This window comes from Osmerus eperlanus, chromosome 7 (assembly GCF_963692335.1).
Source record: "Osmerus eperlanus chromosome 7, fOsmEpe2.1, whole genome shotgun sequence".
NCBI lineage: Eukaryota > Metazoa > Chordata > Actinopteri > Osmeriformes > Osmeridae > Osmerus > Osmerus eperlanus.
In genome coordinates, this window is record NC_085024.1 from 19,562,032 (window position 1) to 19,582,824 (window position 20,793).

Below are 20,793 nucleotides of genomic sequence, written 5' to 3' on the forward strand. Positions count from 1 at the left end.
TTGGCATGACCAGGAATCGAACTGGCAACCTTCGGATTACTAGCCCGATTCCCTCACCGCTCAGCCACCTGACTCCCTTATGTCTCTTTATGTCTGCGGTTTCGTCCAGTACCACAAATGAAACACACAAAACTATGTATTTTAACATTTCCCTACTCAAAATATTAAATAATTCCCAAACTAGGATTTACATCTAACATCGGACTAAAACTCAGAACCCTGTTTGCAGGCCAACATTTGCCAATCTGTCTTGTGTGTGTTTGTGTGCGTGTGTGTTTGTGTGTCTTACTTGGCCTTCTCCTCCAGTTTCAGTCCCCTGAGGCTCTCCAGATATCCAGAGGCAGTATCGATGGAGTGGCTGTAGTAGGACTTGACAGAGGTTGAGATCTTGCTCAGGGTTCCTTCCTCCTCTGCGATCTCGCTCACGGTTTCTTCCTCCCCCTCCGCCTGTCTAGCCACACGGAAGCTCTCAGCATCTGAGCAAAACAGACAGGGGTCAAACAGGTCAGAGAAGAAGAGACCGCTGAAATGTCTGGCTGTTCGGGGGCGTTCGTTTGCTAGCTGTTCGGGTACATGGTTGATTGACAGGCCTTCTCATGTTCTGGGGGCGGACCTAGCTGGGGACACAGCAAGCGTAGGTGACTCGTATGGTCACAGTTGGGAGAGAAACGTAAGCGTACTTACTGATAGCCAGGAGAGCTACAAGCACAGTAATGACAAACAGCTTGTTCATGGTGTCACTCGGGATCTGTGGAAACAGACACGAGACCATTGGTTACTTTAACAAGGAAATGTTTTCATAAATCTATCCACTAGAGGGCAGCATTGTCCTGGTTTTACTGGTGGAAGATAACTGTCAATAATTGGTTTCTAAGTTCCTATGAGCGTGGCAGATTCTGAAATTGACACATGCTTTTAAACATTTACAAATGTTTTCAAGGTTAAATTGTACCATGATAAAAAAAATATCTAACATGAGACACTGTACGCTTTTCTCTTGTGGATGCACTCAATATCTTTCTTTACCCTTTCAAATACTCAAAGACCTTGACATTACAGTAATACTTTTTAAACGCTTAGGATTCCATTGGATTGATGTAAGCTTGACCAAAGCAGAAATACTGGCTTAAAAAGAGTGAGTGTATAGTGTAGGTAAAAAAAAAAGATATCTGTACTCACTATTTCTCCTCTTCAGATACTTGTGCCGTACAGGTTAGCAGGTAAGAGAATTATCTGGCTGCTCTGTATATATAGGAGTGTAAATATGTTGACTTGTCGTTCCCAAAGCCAAAGTGCACTCTTTTGGAGATAAACAGCCACTGTTCAGGATTGTGCACGTGTGGGTGCATGTTTGTGTGTTTGGGAGTCTTTCTTGTGTGTGTGTGTGTGTGTGTGTGTGTGTGTGTGTGTGCGTGTGTGATGAAAAGGGCGAGTGTGTGTGTGTCTGCATAAACAGTGCAAGATCGAATATGGAGACGCTATTGGGATCTCCCATCGTAGCAGCTCCTTGTTTGACATCTAATTCAATCAGTGCAGCACAGACACCGTCGCCACAGTGGAGGGACGCATGTGGCAGCTATCGTACCGCACACAGTCAGCGTCGCTTTGATCAGGGCCCGAGGGCCGTTCATTCAGAGGCCTTTCATCTGTGATTGACTGATTTGTGCCGTATCAGCCACCCCCCTCACCCCTCCCCCCCTCCTCCTCACCATCCCTGCCCCTCATCTCACCCTGCCCCTGTGCAAACACACACACACACACACTGTGGCCCTTGCATAACGCGATGGTCGTGCGTGAGTCCTAAGTCTAGAGTGGTTAAGACACGTCAGCCTATCTTCTACAGGTCAGCTGGATGGCAAGACCAGCAGAGTCTGGGGGGGGGGCAGGCAAGTTCTCTGAACAGAGCCTGGGATGGAGAAGGGGGGGGGGGGGGGCAGTACTATGATGCTCTAGATATGGCAGAGCAGAACTATGATGTTCTAGACATCATAGAGCAGTACTATGATGTTCTAAGCTGCACAACAATCCCATCTTATCTGTCTCAGGACTGTGTGCACTGATAAGGGCTTAAGGGCTGTGCATAAGACAATTAAAGTCTCAAATAGTTCACTAAGCATGCTAAGAGTTACTGGTATTACCTTTTTATTGGTACTACTGTGTATTTATAGTGCTTTTGTATATTCTTGTATATGAAAGGTTTGCAAATGTATTTGCTGCTGTAACAATGCAGTTTCCTCCTGGGGTATCACTAGTCCACTCCACTGTACTCTACTCTACACTACTTTTCTCTATTCTACTCTACTTCACTCCATCCACTTCACTTTCTGTTGAGTGAGAAAATGGGGAGTTTACGTTAATATAAAACCATGTGGATTGTTTTGCTTGGCCAGCATGCCCTCTTTGTGGCTTATTGTTGATTTAGTCCAGGGCCTGTGTCGACCCCCCCCCCCACCCCCTAAGTCAGCTGATCTGTCCTGAGGATCTCAATTTGATGTTTCTGATGTGGTTGTTTTGGGACATAAGGATGTATATTTCATATTCAACACAAAAAAGAAATTAAGGTAATAGTTAGTGAAATGTCATAGTGTTGTGTGAGACAAAAAATACTGTAGGGTTTCCAGTTCCAAGTTTTTACTGACAATACTCACAAACAAGTTCACACATACACTCATGCGAGAGCGACAGAGACAGAGTAACAAACTGTACATGCACACTGACAGACAAACAATTGCAATGTGTTGTTTGTGTAATGTCAACAAAAGGGTTAACTTTGGAATGAGGTTGAGGGTGGGGGAGGAAGGGCAGGGAGGTGGGACGGGGGGGAGGGAGAATGCATTGTGGAACAGCCTTCCTGCTACTAACCGCTAGATACAGAGCCATCTACATCCCATGCCACCTTCGGGGCGCAGGTACTTTCCGTAGAGACCCAGGCCTGCCATGCGAGCCTTGTCCACTAGGGGAGCAGCCTAACCGACCAGACCGCTGCAGAGCACAGAGCAAGAGAGGAGAGAATGTGTTATGCACAGGATGCTAGCATCCGAAAATAGCTGAATCAGCCATTCCCGTTCGTAGATAAAGAGGAACCATCCGATGACTGACTGATTAACAGTATGAGGGTGGCGTCACTCACGTTGCGACCTTGGCTACGGCCTGGAAATGGGGCTTGGTCTGCAGATTCTGAACGTAGTCCTTGGCAGCCTGTGAATTTCCCTCTCCCAGGCTATACACCATTGGAGCCATGGCGGCCTGTATCTTGTTGTAGGTGTTGAGAAGGTACTTGTAAAACATGTCCATCATGGCCTCATACTTTTCCACCAGCTCCTTGTCCAGCATTGTATTCAATCAAAATGTATTTTTTTTAAATACTAAAATTGTCAAAATAATATAAATGTAGGCAAGTATGCATTAAAAAGAAGTTGCAGAACACTTTACCTGCAGATGTGTCGGTTCTGATCTGTGAGTTGAACAGTAAGACAGTCTTCTCTGATAGTGAGTTGTCTGTAACTCTCTCCATACCAGCGGACAAGATGATATAGGGAGACGAGCAAACAGCCGTCATGTAATTTGCACATACATGCACACACACACACACACCCTGCCACACAGAAACTGTATCAATGGAACAAACATCCACCCATGACTGTAATTAATCAACACAAAGTCCATTGCACTTTTTTTACTCTGAAGATTGAGAAAGTTATGTGGGCTGTGTTTCTTGACTGTTCCAAGATCAATGTAGAGAGCAGCAGAGAGCAGAGAGAAGTGACCAGCAGGTCACACAGGTGTCATCTCTCCTCTTGTCTCCTTGTCTCCCTTCTACATCGTCTCTTCCTGATCTCTCCTCATTGCTCCTCTAAGACCCCTTACCTTTCACCTATTCTTCTGTATTCCTCCTCTCTTCTCCTCTCTTCCCTTCTCCTCTCTTCTCTTCTCCCCCTCATCCTCCCCGTTTCTCCTCCCTCCCATTTCCCCTCCTCTTAGTTCTCCTCTCCTCACTTCTCATCTCTCTCCTTCCCTCTCTGCTTCCGCCCTTCTCTCAGCAGTGGATTTGTAGAGCAGAATCAAACTCTGAATCAATTTGATATCTGTAGACCTTGAGAACTTTGCTCGATACAAAAAAGACTGACATGTATTACTTTGCTCTGAATGGTTTTGCCTGCAGCCTTCATCCGGAACAATTCATTTAGCCTACTGTTCCTTTTTGTTCTTAGGATTTAGAAGAGCAGCTGATAATACCAGATTTTAACGTATTATAAATACTGATCTGTTTATAGAGAAACATTTACTCCGTAATAGATTAAATTGCTTTGTTTATTTTTATCATCTTTATTTTTCAATTACTGCTAGTGTGTGTATTTTGTTGCGTTTTAACGAGGAAACCCCCTCTGTTTTGACAGATTTTGTGTGCACACGTAGTAAATTGGATGATTGAATTACCTTTGGGATTTATAAAATGAATTTAATTTAGTCCATTCCGTCATGGTGACATACCAAAATGGCCCCAATCAGTTTTATAAACCTGTCAAGTAGCACACGACCAACCTTGTGGCACTATTTCAGTTTCATAGATGCTGCTTTAGATGTAACGACAGTCTTCCATCTTTTTATACCTCTATTCATTCAGTCCTCCATCCCTCCATCCTTCCTTCCCTCCTTCCCTCCATCCCTCCATCCCTCCATCAATCCATCCTTCCCTCCATCAATCCATCCTTCCCTCCTTCCCTGCATCCCTCCATCAATCCATCCTTCCCTCCTTTCCTCCATCCTTCCTTCCCTCCATCCCTCCTTCCATCCTTCCCTCCATCCCTCCATCCCTCCATCCCTCCTTCCATCCTTCCCTCCATCCCTCCATCCCTCCATCCCTCCTTCCATCCTTCCCTCCATCCCTCCATCCCTCCATCCCTCCATCCCTCCTTCCATCCTTCCCTCCATCCCTCCATCCCTCCATCCCTCCTTCCATCCTTCTCTCCATCCCTCCATCCCTCCATCCCTCCATCCCTCCTTCCATCCTTCCCTCCATCCCTCCATCCCTCCTTCCATCCTTTCCTCCATCCCTCCATCCCTCCATCCACAAGCATGAGCCCAGATTCACCACTGGGCCTTGGAAGGATGCAGGGACGGAGGGCTTGTGTGGATGCGTGATGGATAAGACAGACTTTGTATCCTCTATGTTTCCACTGCTAGTTTTGACATAATTATGATTTAAAGAACAGTTAGATTATCCACTGCAAGAAGATGCCTAAATGACTAAAGTGCTGAATGAGCTTATTAACTTAAGGAAGGGCCCAGTCTCTGTTGATTATGACTGGACAATTGGTTTTCATCATGTCATTTGTATGTTTCTGATGTGGTTGTTTTGGGATTTCTTTTTTCATATTCAACACAAAAAAAGAAATGTAGGTAAAAGTTCGTGAAATTTCATAGATAGTGTTGTGTGAAGCACCTTAAATGAAAAATGACTCCAGGGTTTCAAGTTCCAAATTTTTTACTGACAATACTCACAAACAAGTTCACACATACACTCATGCGAGAGCGACAGACACAGAGTAAACAAACTGTACATGCACACCGATAGACAAACGATGTTCTTTTTTCGTCTACCTTGCTCTGACCTTGGTCTTCTTAGGCAAAGTCCGTTGTTTGTGGAATGTCAACAAAAGGGGTTCACTTTGGAATGAGGTTGGGGTGGGAGAGGAAGGGCAGGGAGGTGGGGTTGGGGAGGGGGGATGAGTTTGAATGCTTTGTGGGACAGCCTTTCAACCGCTAACAGCTAGCTACAGCGCTAAGCTAGACACAGCGCTAAGCTAGCTACAGCGCTAAGGTCAAAGGCAGGAAACACGCAAGTTTTTGTTTTGTTTGTGACCGTGTCTGTTTTTACTCGGCGGGCAGGTACTGGTCCAGGTACACCTTCAAGCTGGTGATGGCCTCATCCAGGTAGGTGCCAACGTGGGGGCGCAGGTACTTTCCGTAGACACCCAGACCGGCCATGCGAGCCTTGTCCACTAGGGGAGCTGCCTCACTGGCCAGACCGCTGCAGAGCACAGAGCAAGAGAGGAGAGAGCGTGTCATGCACAGCATGCTAGCGCCAGAAAAAAAGCTGAATCCGACGATCACGTTCGTAGATAAATATGAACCGTCTGATGCCAAGACTGACTTACTGACTGACTGACTGACAGTATGAGGGTGGTGTCACTCACGTTGCGACCTTGACGACGGCCTGGAACTGAGGCTTGGTCTGCAGATCCTCAACGTAGTCCTTGGCAGCCTGTGAACGTCCCTCTCCCAGGCTTTCTGCCAAGGGGGCCACGGCGGTCTGAATCTTACTGTAGGCAGTGAGAATGCGCTTGTAGAATACCCCCTTCATGGCCTCATACTTGTCCACCAGCTCCTGGTCCGGCTCAGGAATTTGGCACAGGGACATGGAGACTGGGGGGAGGAGGGGGGTGGGGGGGCAGGGGGGGTGGAGAGAGGAAACCGATCAGGGACACGTGAGGAGACTCAGGTGGGATAGAGGGAAGGAGGGAAGAGAAAGAGAGAAAAAGATCTGTGCCGCGTCGCAATGGTAGATTTTGATGTCTGTTTCTGGTCGTTTGTCTTCATGTGTGGAGAACTCTCTGCTCTAACTGTGTGTATGTGTGTGAGAGGGTCTGTATATGTGGTCATGGGTCAGGCCAACATGACCTCCCCACTCTCCGTTATCCCTCTAGATAACTTATTGGGGATAGCCTTTATCAGACAGATTCTAGATGCCATAGATTCTCTCAGCAAATCAGCTCGCAAGGCCTTTGAGCTGACGAACAGATAACAGTGATGACAGCAGAGGTTGTTACGTCCAGACCCAAAGATCTCTGTCGCTGAGCTTCCAGACAAGGTTGGCTGTGTCCATGTCCCTATACTGAACTTATTTTAACCCAATTTGTGATTCTACCACCAAAAGGACTTTGATTTACAACTTGACATTGTGATAACCTGATATGGACTCTCACAAACAACCTCACATATTCTGCAGCTTCGCAACGTGACTTGTTTTAGCATGTATCACAATGTAGAAACTGATCAGTACTAATAATATCAGCAGCATCCATTCTATGGGACAGGTAAACATCAAGGCAGAGCAAAAGCTTTCCCCTATAGTGTACAAACAGAGAACAAATTCTCGTACAAATCTGTCTTGGAATTGGAGAGTATGTGCAGTAAGCAGGCTGTGGTATATTTGATGGATACAGAATTGCACAGGGTGGTTATGGGAGTTGTGTCTGGTGTGTTCAGGTTCCTACCTTGGAGGGCAAGGAAAACGGCAAGGAGGTATTTCCCAGACATATCTGAAAAATAAATGATTTTCAGTCATCAAAGCAATTCAGGTTAGAATTCTACAAATGAAACAACTTTGAATAGTACACTTTTACATTGCACGGTTGTAAATTGACCTTAAAAAGCTATGAATAATACAAATTCGAGTGCATTGTATTCCATCAAAATGTTGACAAATAACTTGCTAAAATAGGCAAGTAGACATTAAAAAGAAGTTGCAGAACACTTTACCTGCAGATGTATCGGTTCTGATCTGTGAGTTGAACAGTAAGACAGTCTTCTCTGATAGTGAGTTGTCTGTAACTCTCTCCAGATCAGCGGACAAGATGATATAGGGAGCAGAGAAAACACGTCATCTAATTAGCACGCACATGCACACGCACACACTTAAACCCCCACACATATTTTACACACACATTTGCACAGATATGCACACACACGCCTGGCCGCACACACTGTATCTATGGGACAAACATCCACACACGCATTCACCTACACAAAGTCCATTGCACTTGATTTTCTATCTCCGTACATATGGTGAAATATTTGCCTGTGGGGGTTGTGCAATTGAACTTATAATGAACCTTCATGGAAGCCAAAATTTCTCCATGTACGTTATATTTATTAGTTGATGGTGAAGTGCTTTTCAATAAGAACTTTTAAGTTTTTGCATGTAAACAGGTCTAATGAGACATACAGTTAATGTGCCACATTATTGTAAAGTCTTCATTTGAGTAGATGTTTTGCCACTATGTTCAAATGTTTTTTGTCCTCACTGTACTCTGAAGATTGAGCAAGTTATGCGGGCTGTGTTTTTTGACTGTACTCCAAGATCAATGTAGAGAGCAGCAGAGAGCAGAGAGAAGTGACCAGCAGGTCACACAGGTGTCATCTCTCCTCTCGTGTCCTTGTCTCCCTTCCACATCGTCTCTTCCTGATCTCTCCTCATTGCTCCTCTGAGACCCCCTACCTTTCATCTATTCTTCTGTATTCCTCCTCTCCTCTCTGTTCTCTCCTTGTCTCTCCTCGTTTCTCCTCCCCTGCCATCCCATTTCCCCTCCACTTATTTCTCTTTTACTTCCCATCGCTCTCCTTCCCCTCACTCCTTCCCTCCTTACATTACATTTACATTACATTTAGTCATTTCGCAGACGCTCTTATCCAGAGCGACTTACAGTAAGTACAGGGACATTCCCCCGAGGTAAGTAGGGTGAAGTGCCTTGCCCAAGGACACAACGTCAGTTGGCATGACCGGGAATCGAACTGGCAACCTTCGGATTACTAGCCCGATTCCCTCACTGCTCAGCCATCTGACTCCTTCTCTCCTCTACGGTCTTTCTCCTCCCCTCTTTTCTCCTCACTTCTCCACCCTACTCCTATCCTCTCCTTCTCTCCTCCTCTTCTCTCCTTTCCTCTGCTATCCAGTCCAGACAATAGACCTGTTGAACTCAGACAACCACATTGCTCTTCCCTCAACTTTGACCCTCATTACTCTGATAAGAGTAGTCTGTACAATCTAATCAATATTATTTACCCCCTCCCCGCCTTTATTTACTCTCTAAAATTGTTGAACTGAATAAATATATAACAAACACTACACACACACAAAAGCATCTTGATATATTTATTCCCATAAGCCACACATCAGTTGACCACATCCTTGATATCTAGAAGAGCACAGAGGTTCTGGGCCACATCAGTTAAACCCCATATCACCACCGCCTTTCCATGATGGCTCTTTTATCAGTTTGAATTACCCTGATGTGCTGAATACTGTACACTGTGTGTCTGTAACATTGCGAGACTTGCATGAGTCCGTGTGTGACTCTGTCTGCACGGCGTAATGGTCGAAAAAAGACTCATGTGAGTCGATGCGTCAGACCCACTGTCGGTTCAGTCGGATCGGAACTGTTGGACTCGGTCATAGAGAGACCGGCTGAAGGATGAGACCCAGTTGATGTAGGGGTCAGTTACGGGCTTGATGTGGTCTTCGTAGTATGCACCCGCGTATCCCAAAACAGTTCCTCCAATTCCCTGGACTCGGACCACGCCATTCCTGGGAATAGATAGGTGGAAGAGCTATCTTATCCTACACAAATTGGATAACATACACAATTGATCATTGGTAGTCTATATACTTCATCTGGTAGTTGATCTTAATGCCTGTGTTTGGTGAGGGAGGGGAAAAGTGTTTGTGTACCTGTATCTGTCTGAAACACGTTGCAGTATACCAGGTTCAGACTCAGACCCTAAACCTGTTGGTGTCTGCGCCAAGATGGGCTCGCACACTGCTGAATACAAGGAGAATGAGAGAGGGTCAAAAAGAAAGAGAGAAGAGAGAATGAAGGCTCTCCCTCGAGATGTCGCTGTTATCTAGCTGTTTTTATTTTTTATTTTGACAATTTCAGACCTTGCATCAGCAGTACAAGAGCTACTACCAGCATCATCTTCTGCATCTGTAAAAGAATACAGAAAGAAGAGGATTAGCCCCAACACACATGCACACAATTGCACACAAATATCTTGACAAGACAACGTACTTCTGTGTGATTCAGATCAATTCAGAACACAGTATTTACACGTTTACCAAGAGTTGACTCGTGCTGGATTCGTTTTTATCACCCACACACAACACATCAAATCTGGAACTTCCTTTCACAGCAAACTCCTCCAATACGTGCCCTCTTAACCAAGCATGAGCAACGGTGCACCGACACACAAAATGAAACCCAACAAAAGCAATGTGAATGAGAGAGTGGGTTACCTCTTCCTTGACTTTTTGATGAGTTTTGGCTGTTTTGTGATCAAGCTCCTACTTCATTTTCAGATACGGTCAAGAGGTTCATAGGCTATCAGAAGGCTGGCCACGTGAACGCTACTCTTGTTTTTCTGACCACTAACTGTTTGCAGAGCTACTTAACCCTTTTGCTTGGAAAGGGAAATTATTTTGCCTTCTGTTAATTCGTTTTTCCTGGTATTTCTTATCGTGGTCTGGTTGTATGGTGTTCAGCACAGAAGCATTGTTCGAACTCAAGATTTCAGTTCAATTTTGGCCATTGTTGTAACAGATACATATTTTTATTCTTAGGCGTTTTGGCCTTGATCACCTCTTTGGATGTCCATGGTTTTTCCACATCAGGTGTCCAGCTGTACACATGTTCTCTGGGGTCAGACTAGGCAGCCTGTTTGGCAGACCCTTGGTACATTAACAGATCAGACAGTAGCAGAAGTCTCTGTTCCTGCAGATGTTGGTTCCTGTGTTGGCAAGTGAGTACATGTTGGATGTCTCCCAGTGAACCTTGTCAGTGGATTTGGCGAACAGAGTCCAACTCTGAATCAATTTGATATCTGCAGTCCTTGAGAACTTTGCTCGATACAAAAAAGACTGACATGTATTACTTTGCTGTGAATAGTTTCGCCTGCAGCCTGCATCAGCCTCCAGAGTGATCAGCCTATAACGCCAGCTTTTAACGGTATTATAAATACTGATCTGTTTATAGAGACATGTTTATTCCATGACAGATTAAATTGCGTTGTTGATTTTCATAATCTTTATTTTTTCATTGCTGCTATTGTGTGTAGTATGTTGCATTTTCACGACTGAATTCTCTTTGTTTTGACTTGTTTGGTGTGCACACAGAGTAACCTGGGTGATGGAATTTTCTTTGGGATTTACGACATGAATTGAGTCCAGTCCAATCCGTAACATTACATAATAAAATGGCCCTGTTCAGTTTTATAAACCTGTCAAGTTTCATAACCATTGTGTTGATGGTAGCACACAATGATACCAACCTTGTGGCACTATTTCAGTTTCATAGATGCTGCTTTAAATGTAAGGATAGGCTTCCATTTTATCATACCTCTATTCATTCAGTCCTCCATTCTTCCATCCCTCCCATTACTCCATTCCTCAATCCCTTCATCCCTCCATCTCTCCACCAATCAGAACAGGATCTAGTGGGAATATGCAGAATGGAAGGAACCTTTTGGCTGACAACTGAATGCTGTCACACTGTCAAGCCAGGCAATCAAAGTGGATATCCCTATCGTAGGTCATCTCCTATGACCCGTATGACCTTTCACTTCACTGACTCCTCTACCCACCATCACTCTTCGGACCTCGGACGTTCACGGACAACAGAGAGATGATTAACTCAGGGCAAACAGTGACTTTAGCCAGGGCATTGAAATGGCCTCCGGTCGGCCATGTTGGAAGTTGCCCTTTGGTACCAGCTATTGACCCAGATAGACGGCTATCTCTGCCAGACTGCATCTGTCATTTATCTCTGCCTGTATTTATCCATTAAGTTTATACCTCTGATACTGATGGGAACTTGTGATAACATCAAACCCAGAGTTAAAAGATACAGGTGCATGAATTGTAGCGCGTTGAATGTGAATGTTTATAGCTCTGCAGACATTTGATAAGAACATGTTCAACTGTAAGACCAGCTATCTGCCATCACAGATTCTATGGTCAAATCTAGTAGTATCAAAATGCTAAATAGACAATATGCATCTAAATGTGTATTTTACATAATGCAGCAACAAACAACAAATGTAAATACTAATAATGACTATAGATTATGCTAATTCAAGTATATTACTATAATATACTAATAAATAAAATGTTTTATTGTGTGATCAACATACCCCTGTGTGATGACTGGTGTTATTATGGACACAGAAGGTGTACATAATTGGGTGTGCTTTGCCTTCGGCAAGGGAACAACCTTTGTTCTCTCACATATATATTATTATTATTATTATTCTTTTTGCCCCCATAAAACTCAGTCAATATTTGGCCTACATAGACAAAGTAGGTGTCAAAAGTTTTGTCTTGGTAGCGATTGAGTTGCTTCTATTGGAATTTACGTTCCGTTGCAAGGTTTAGGCTGAAGTTAAGTTTTTGTGGCTAAAAGTGAAGCTAACGGTGGCTAATTTGCTAGCCACAGTCACTGACGTTACTAACGTCACTACGTCACTAACGTCACGAAAACACGCGTGACTACCTTTGGCAGAACATTCGTTTCGCATCTGTTAACTTGGGGGTAGTGATGGGCATTCCGGCTCTTTTTCGTGAGCCGGCTCGTATGGCTCAGCTCACTAAAAAGAGCCGGCTCTTTTGGCTCCCGAACGGCTCTTTAAAAAATACATGTTTTAACTATGAATTTCACTATGATAGGTGTGAAAACAATTTGAATTAAATTATTAAATGAAATCATACTCGACCGTAACCACATATCTTAAAAAATGCATTGATTTGTCATGGCTCTCCTCCGAGTTTTGACTACTCTCTGACTGTGTGAGTTGGCTCGGCCCTCCCTCATGCAGGATTGACAGGAACAGAATGTGAGGATGATCGTGTGCGCCTTTAAGCCTACAAGTATTTTTTGGTTGTTCTTTGAATTAGTCAATTATTTTAAATACAATTAAAATTCATTATTTCATAATCATTTAGTTTTTATAGGCTGTATTAATATTTTATATTAGTCGGCTCTTCAGATATGCGAGCCAGCTCCCGACGTTCACCTTCAAGAGCCGGCTCTTAGAGCCGGATCGTTCGCGAACGACTCATCACTACTTGGGGGATAGCTAGGCTAACTATAGCTTTACTGCAAGGCAGCTGCAGAAACGCCACAAGCAAAGAGGCCAGGGTGATAACTATTTACTCATTTTACTTTGTGATATGACACACAATTGTCATGTGTAATGTACAGTATAAGCTGATATTATTATGGAAGTACATAACTACATAGAAGGTCGCTGGTTCGATTACCGGCTGTGCCAAATGATGTTGTGTCCTTGGGCAAGGCACTTCACCCTACTTGCCTCGGGGGAATGTCCCTGTACTTACTGTAAGTCGCTCTGGATAAGAGCGTCTGCTAAATGACTAAATGTAAATGTAAATATCATGAGAAGGGAAAAACTTAAAATGACATTTAAATCATAGAGATTAGGTCAATTTTTACACCGGTCTGCCAAATTTATTCGTTTTGTTTCAACGATGAGGCTGCCTCTTGCAGGGGAAATGAGAAGACATCTATTTCATTCTACACTTCACTGTATTTTCAGTTGTAAATGAGCAGCAAAAAAAAAATGCTTCAGTGCAACCGACGCAAGCAAGCACACCCTACAATTTCCCCAGAAATTGTACACTAGTTTATTATGATCCCATATTGACTTACACAGAAAACTCAACAAATTCACATGGACGATGATTTAAATTAATAGTTGGCTTTGCGTTATTACCATTAAACCCTGGTCATAGGGGGTCCGATGGCTGAGCGGTTAGGGAATCGGGCAAATAATCAGAAGGTTGCTGGTTCGATTCCCAGCCGTGAAAAATTGAGTTGTGTCCTTGGGCAAGGCATTTCACCATACTTGCCTCGGGGGAATGACCCTGTACTTACTGTAAGTCGCTCTGGATAAGAGCATCTGCTAAACGACTAAATGTTCATGTAAATGTCATACAATGGTGACATAGAAACAACAACACAATGTGTGGTATGATATAAAGTGTTTACCCACAATGCCCCAGATCTCCAGTAATTAATGAACGTGTTATCATGTATTTGTTTACTTTGTGTTCACATGTAAATTAATTTAAATCAGTGATCAAATATCTCATATCCATATCATCATGTTTGCTCATATTCGCAAGGCATTGAAGATGGCCGCACACTGTTTCAAAATATTGTCTTTGAATAGATGCTGTTGTTAATATGTAAGTATTAACCTGTAAAAGACAGAAACATCGTTCTATCGTTTTCATTCAGATTAAAGAACTACAGATTAAAGAAATACTGAAGCAAATTCAAATTATTCATGTTTTTTTTATTTGTATTGTTAACATTCAACTAACTTCTTACACATTTGTATTGCTTCTGTATTGGGCAAGATCCAGAAATTACACTCAGATCAATGGTTTCTCTTCACAGAGAGGGGGATGTAACCGTTGTGAATGTGACCACAATATGAGTGTTTTCCGTATGATGAGCTTTGTGGACGGTGGAACAGGAAGTCCGAAAGGTCAGTAAGGGGCGAGAGATCAGGAGCTTAGTTGTCCTTGGGGAAGGTCTCCTCCACCTTCTGCTTGACCTTCTCAAACTGCTCAGTGAACCAGTCCCTGGTGAAGATAAAACAGACCCCAATTGAGCCACGGAAATAAAGTACTTTCATGGTACGTGTGTTTGTTTGTGTGTGTAGGTGTGTATGTTTGTGTTTGTGTGTGCCCGTGTGCCCACCTGGTTTTGGTGGCAAACTCGCTCTGCTGAATCTGCTCTAGAGTAGTCTTGGTCTTCTCAGCCAGACCATCGGTGAGTTCCTTCACCTGGGTCTGGAAAGTGGCAAAACGCTGCTCAATAGATTGCTCCTCCTCGGCTTCTGTTGATGGGAGCAAACAAGAGGCTTAAATGCATACGTCAAATTACACCAAATTTGAAAGCGACAAAGGGAGAGCCAGAGATAGAGAGAAGAATAAATAGAGAGAAAAAGTTAGAGCTAGAGAGAAGGAAGGGGTTGAGTGTGTGTGATTGAGTGGGGAGGGACATTTTAGTAGCTCATACCTGCGTGTGCAGCGAACACAAGCATGAGCACGGCGATGGCGATGGCAAGTTTCATCTTGACAGTTTTCTGTAAAAAAGTCAGAAATAGTTAATGGTTTTGCTATCAAGTCGTAAGTGATGTAACGGTAAACGTACGTTTTTCTTCAAAATATACACTGGCATTGTTTTGATTGAACCCTGTGCGTCAGGACCGGCAGAAATGGCTAGCTTAGTTTAAAGTTGTAGCCTATACTTAATATAAATAAATAGCCTACTACTGACGGATGAGCATAATCTAATAATTTGTAGACTTTTGAATATTTTTCTTTTGTCATTTTCTTTAAATAATGTATGGCACCACATTGAAAGAATCACCAACAGCCTTAACTTTTTTATGAAACGGTTTTCTAGTGAAAGTAATCTATAGCGCATTTTGCTCTTTTAGTAGGCTACTGTTTTAACAATCGTTGGTAAAAGTATTCTATTAGCTTTTCTATGTAGGCTACAAGTTGATAAATTGCGTCAAGAAAGTTGTCATAAAATGCAGAATAGGTCAATCAATCTAGTCTTACCTGTAGGCTGTAGTAGAGAATAAACCAACTGTGCCTGAACGCTAAACGTTCACCATCTAATATACTCAGCTCCAGCTAAGTGACGCAACTATCAGTCCATTCTGACCCATAATGACCGCGTGGCTTTGCACCCCGTCTTGCGGAGATACACTCAACCTCCTTCCGCGTCTCTACGCATCATTTCGCAATTTCATTGATCAGACACTGACATACTTAGGTAGCCCATTACTTTGTTGTTTACTGACGCGGTTGTAAGTTTTTACTATGATTACGAATGATTAAAGTGATAGTTGTTGGTGGTCATTGGTCAATATGGGTCACACATGTGTCAGTTCAGAGTTCTCCAGTATTTATCTCAAAATTGCCATGACATGGTGATATGGTGTTATGTTATTGCATTGGTGATGAGTCAGGGTGCACTATGATCTGAGTTCAGAAAGTACTGACACGGTTGTACTATGGATCTTCAACAGTGTTCAGTATCAGGTTGGTATCTCTGGAGATTTTTTCTTAAACATTGTTTCAAGGGTTTCAAAGTCCTCATGAGGTTTTGAGAAGGCATGATTGTTGAGTGCTGCACAAGGGGCTATAGTTCCTAGATACAAGCTGGCATTTGAAATCCATTTCAAATGATCTTTGTTCCACACAAAGAGCCCACAGTCAACAATAAAAGCAATGTTAGCATACTTCAAGGCCGTAATCATAATATATATCCCCCTCAATATTCAAATCTGGTCAAAATGTCCCCCCCCCCCCCCCATATATTGATATAAAAATATAAATGTGCTACGCTACGACAGGCAACCACGCACGCTGTCCTAAATTATCATTAAAAAATTAATTTGTCCCCCCAATGTTGACTCCGTGGCTACGGCCTTGGCATACTTAATGCTAATCCCAGACTAAAAACTTCCCCTATATTTTCATCAACACCACCTCCAGCAATCACATCAGGCCACAAACTCTTATCTCCACTGCCCCCTGACCACGTCTGAGTGCTACCTATCTCACCACCTAATCTTAGCAAGCAGAGATATCAGGGTATCAAGCTGTACAGTTGGCTTGTGTCATCGTGCTATCAGTGTATACTTATGTAAAGTCATCACCCTCTGACTGTCTTCATCAGACATAGCAATTGTAGGATCTCAAAAGTCACTTGACTTTTCTCCTGTACTAGATTCTACTTGCGTGTGCACACAACATACTGGCAAACGTATGTCTTGTTGGTCTACTGAAACTGAATATCTTATATGAGAATATATCCTCATATAAGATATTCAGTTTCATACGTTTGTTAGTATGTTGTGTGCACACGCAAGTAGAATCTAGTACAGGAGAAAAGTCAAGTGACTTTTGAGATCCTACAATTGCTATGTCTGATGAACACAGTCCGAGGGTGATGACTATATTTACATTTATGCATTTAGCAGACGCTTTTATCCAAAGCGACTTCCAAGAGAGCTTTACAAAAGAGCATAGGTCACTGATCATAACAACGAGATAGCCCCAAACATTGCGGGTAGCCAAAACATAAAGCATACATTGTGAAAAAACAAATAAGTGCCAAAGGGAAGAACCATAAGAGCATGCAGTTAAACAAGTTACAATTAAACATGAAACTCATCCTTGAAACAAATTATATATTCTATATATATATATATATATATATCTATATATCGATATATATATCTATATATCGATATATATAGATATCCTCATATAAGATATATATATATAGGGCTCACACAGACTTTAAACCACAGACTGTAAAACCACATATTGCACCCCTGCCACATATTGCACCCTTGCCATTTTTGCACCCATGTCATATTTGCACTAAGCACCCTATTTGTATTTTTATACTGTACATTATAGCTATTTTATACTCAATATTTTTCTTTATTTTACATACCTGTCCCCTTAGTATTAGTTAGTATTCGTTAATTAGACTTTGCACCTTTTGTATAGTATAGTTAGACTTGTTTAAACTTACACCACTTATTTAAGATTTACTCCTATATGTTGAATGTACGCACCTTCCTGCCAAATAAATTCCTTGTCTGTGCAAACTTTCATGGCGATTAAAACCCCTTTCTGATTCTGACATAGGATTAAACACAGATATTCAAAGTTCTGAATTAGTTGAGCATTCGCAGCGCACTGCATTGGTGCCCATCAGTTTAAACAGTGGCCAGTATAACAGGACTGGGAAGTACAGAATCACCATGACATCACATGATGGTCAGGTAGATGGACAGGATGTGGTTGGAACTTTGTAGGGTCCATCATGAAAGACCAATATCCACATTGACAACTAGGTCCAACATTGGCAGACCGCCAACCTGGCTGATGTTGACAGCAATGTTCGTTGGCAGATCAACTTTAATGTTGTTGAATCCTCGGGTTGGATGACCTCTTGTATATAATGGCAAATGTGTGTGTGTTCACCAAGGGTTAATGGGGTTATTTCTAACATATCACACCCCTCATCTCGGCACCTACTTGTCTACTGGCCACTTGGATGCCCATAGGGGTGTTGATGGAAGTGCTCTTCGGAGGCTCAATTCAGATGCACAGACACCGATTGTCCTGTAGAACCCCCCCTTGACACCCCCCTCCCCCAACACCACCTATTGGAATGGGCCTTCATCTGCATGGACTTTGTCCCGGGGCATCCTGGAGAGTGGGCTGTTGTTGTGTATGCAGAAGACCTGTTGCCCACGTCTCCCAGGGAAACGTCTGAGCACTCACAGGACTGGCCCAAGGCAAAAATGGTGCATGTCTGTCTTGCTCATGAATCGCGATAACACGCCAGATGACTGGCTGTGGTTGCCCTCCTTCAAGTGACCCCCGAGGAGACTGAGGCTGGTGTCAGTTCCTGGAGGGGGGAGAGGGAAGGGGAGAGCGACGAAGGAGAAAGGAGGAGGTAGAAGGAGAAGTGGGGAAATGGGAGGGAGGAGGGGGGAGGGAGGGAGGAGGAGGAAAGAGGAGATGGGAGGGAGGAGGGGGGGGAAGAGGAGACGGGAGGGAGGAGGGGGGGAGGGAGGGAGAAGGAGGAAAGAGGAGATGGGAGTGAGGAGGGGGGGGAGGAGGAAAGAGGAGACGGGAGGGAGGAGGGGGGGGAGGGAGAAGGAGGAAAGAGGAGACGGGAGGGAGGAGACGGGGCGAGGAAAGAGGAGCTGGGAGGGAGCCAGAAAGAATTGATTTTGGAGGGAGGAAAGGGGGAAGTGAAAGGGAGGAGGGAGAGAGAGGGCGCTTAATCTAAAGGAAAGTGTGTGTGTGTGTGTGTGGGGGGGGGGTTACTGCCGGTCATGACTGGCTAATACCTGCTAGAGGGGTCCTCCTGTTGCAGGGCCAGGGCCCACCCCCGAGGGCCTGTGTGAGGAGGAGAAGTGCTGAGGACTGGGAGATCGTCTGTGTTGGAGGAGACCCCTGTGGCTAGAGTATTTATTGTTGGTTTCATTGGTGTTTAGCTGTCTCAAACACTGGCTTCCAGTCAGAGAGACGCGACAACAAGCACTTGCTCAATGTCTTACTCATTCTTTCACTTTCATATCTGCATGCAATGTTTTGTAAGTGGTTGTTATAATGCCAAGTAATGTTTGGAACAGAGGGAATCTGTTTGTTATTCTCTTATCTTTTTCTCAAAGTATCATTTTGCATGGTTCCTACGCCTTCAATAATGCTATCTACAACAATTAAGGGTTCTTCTTATTTTCTTTTTTTTTGGTGGTAAGGAAATATTCTTGTAAGTCGCAAGACTGTGGTGTTGTGTGGCTCGGAGGTTCATAGAAGGATAGCAACTGTAGGAAAGCGCTGTACCAGGAAAAAACAACACAGCTGTGACTGTCCTCGATTCAGTTAGAGGATAAGAAAACACTTTTATGACATCAAATTCCTGTGAGAGCCCAAACGTTTCCCTGGGAGACGTGAGCAACAGGGCTGCATGCGTACACAACAACAGCCCACTCTCCAGGATGCCCCGGGACAAAGGCCACGCAGGAGACGGCTCATCCCAACGGATGGTGTTTGGGGGGTGGGGACACAGGGGGGGGGTAGGGGGTTCTGGAGAGGTGCTACAGGACGATTTGTATCTGTGCGTCTGACAAGGGCCTTCAGTGGGGAGGACAGAGAAGGGACGAGTGGTGTCCCCTGCTGGCCAGCTGTCAGACAGGCGCAGAATCACGCCTGAATAACACACGACATGTCACCGTGTGTTGTATGTTCGGCCTGTGGTTCTCTTCAACAAAGGTTGTTGAGAACAAGGTACATGAAGTTAGTCCCCAAGAGACAAGGCTTGGTGTCAGATGGCTGAGCGGTTAGGGAATCGGGCTACCAATCAGAAGGTTGCAGGTTTGATTCCCGGCAGTGCCAAATGATGTTGCGTCCCTGGGCAAGGCACTTCACCCTACTTGCCTCGGGAGAATGTCCTTGTTTTACTGTAAGTCGCTCTGGATAAGAGTGTCTGCTAAATGTGCTCTGCGCTAGAGAAGCTGAAAAAGTATCTATGTCCTCAAACCTGTAGGTTTTTATCTTGTTGAGAAATGTGGAAATCATGTAGACTGGCAGAAAAGCCATCAGCTCATTTTGTTATTTTGAACTCGAAAACATTGAAACATTTTGCTATGGCTCTTGAACATGTTTGTTTTTGTTCTTACACTGTATTTTTATTTGACCTACCTGAATAAAAAAGATGTTGTGCTGTGTGTTATATTGCATGTCTGCGTACGTGTGTCCGCTGGCATGTCTTGACTTCAAGGTAGGAGTTGAATATCTCCACAAACAGGAAATGAAAACACCAGTGGGGGTGCAGGATTCTGAAAACCTGCTGGGATAAAAAAGTGAAAGAATGCGAGAGCAAATCCCAACAAGCAGGGATGAGGAGCGAGGGAGGGAGGGAGGGAGGGAGGGAGGGAGGAAGGGAGGGAGGGAGGGAGGGAGGGAAGGAAGGAAGGAAAGAAAGAAGAAAGGAGGGAGGGAGGGATGCAGGGAGGGAGGGAGGGAGGGAGGGAGGGAGGGAGGGGAGGGAGGGAGGGAGGGAGGGAGGGAGGGGAGGGAGGGAGGGCGAAGGAGAAAAAGAGACATGCAAGGAGGGAGGGAACGGAAAAACCCTAAGGGGGCAGCTTGTCTGAAGAACTGTAAAGCTAAATTGTGTGTGTGTGCGTTTCTCTCTATACTTGTGTGCGTGTTTACAGTTGAGGGAGAGTGGGGGGTTGCACAGATGTAACCCAGACTGACTGTATGCTGTTAAAGAGTGTACAGTAGGACATTATGTACCAACTACCAAAGCATGACATGTTTTGAAAGAATATGTGTTTGGGATTGAAGGCGTTAAGGGGGATTCTACATGTCCAGTTGGA

General features: G+C 44.1%; 3 protein-coding genes across 3 annotated transcripts in view; all 3 read right to left on the minus strand.

The window, feature by feature from the left end:
- The window catches only part of apoc2 (apolipoprotein C-II), a 2,082-nt gene extending 773 nt beyond the window's left edge, over positions 1 to 1,309 (minus strand). Inside the window, exons 1-3 of the mRNA XM_062465683.1 lie at positions 1,180 to 1,309; positions 685 to 748; positions 290 to 476 (exon numbers count right to left, since the gene is read on the minus strand). Coding sequence (XP_062321667.1) covers positions 290 to 476; positions 685 to 733 — 236 coding nt within the window. The 5' untranslated portion in view covers positions 734 to 748; positions 1,180 to 1,309. The remainder of the gene's footprint in view (positions 1 to 289; positions 477 to 684; positions 749 to 1,179) is intronic.
- Positions 1,310 to 8,921: 7,612 nt separating this feature from the next.
- Positions 8,922 to 9,917, minus strand: apoc4 (apolipoprotein C-IV). The gene is made up of 4 exons (XM_062465684.1): positions 9,899 to 9,917; positions 9,722 to 9,767; positions 9,512 to 9,602; positions 8,922 to 9,367 (listed from the first exon to the last, which is right to left on the minus strand). Exons 2-4 carry the CDS (start codon positions 9,765 to 9,767, stop codon positions 9,205 to 9,207), a joined length of 300 nt encoding a protein of 99 aa, XP_062321668.1. The 5' UTR covers positions 9,899 to 9,917; the 3' UTR covers positions 8,922 to 9,204.
- A 4,213-nt stretch (positions 9,918 to 14,130) lies between these two features.
- Positions 14,131 to 15,523, minus strand: apoc1 (apolipoprotein C-I). Its single transcript, XM_062465685.1, has 4 exons — positions 15,434 to 15,523; positions 14,883 to 14,949; positions 14,562 to 14,700; positions 14,131 to 14,443 (listed from the first exon to the last, which is right to left on the minus strand). Exons 2-4 carry the CDS (start codon positions 14,935 to 14,937, stop codon positions 14,374 to 14,376), a joined length of 264 nt encoding a protein of 87 aa, XP_062321669.1. The 5' UTR covers positions 14,938 to 14,949; positions 15,434 to 15,523; the 3' UTR covers positions 14,131 to 14,373.
- Positions 15,524 to 20,793: the final 5,270 nt, after the last annotated feature.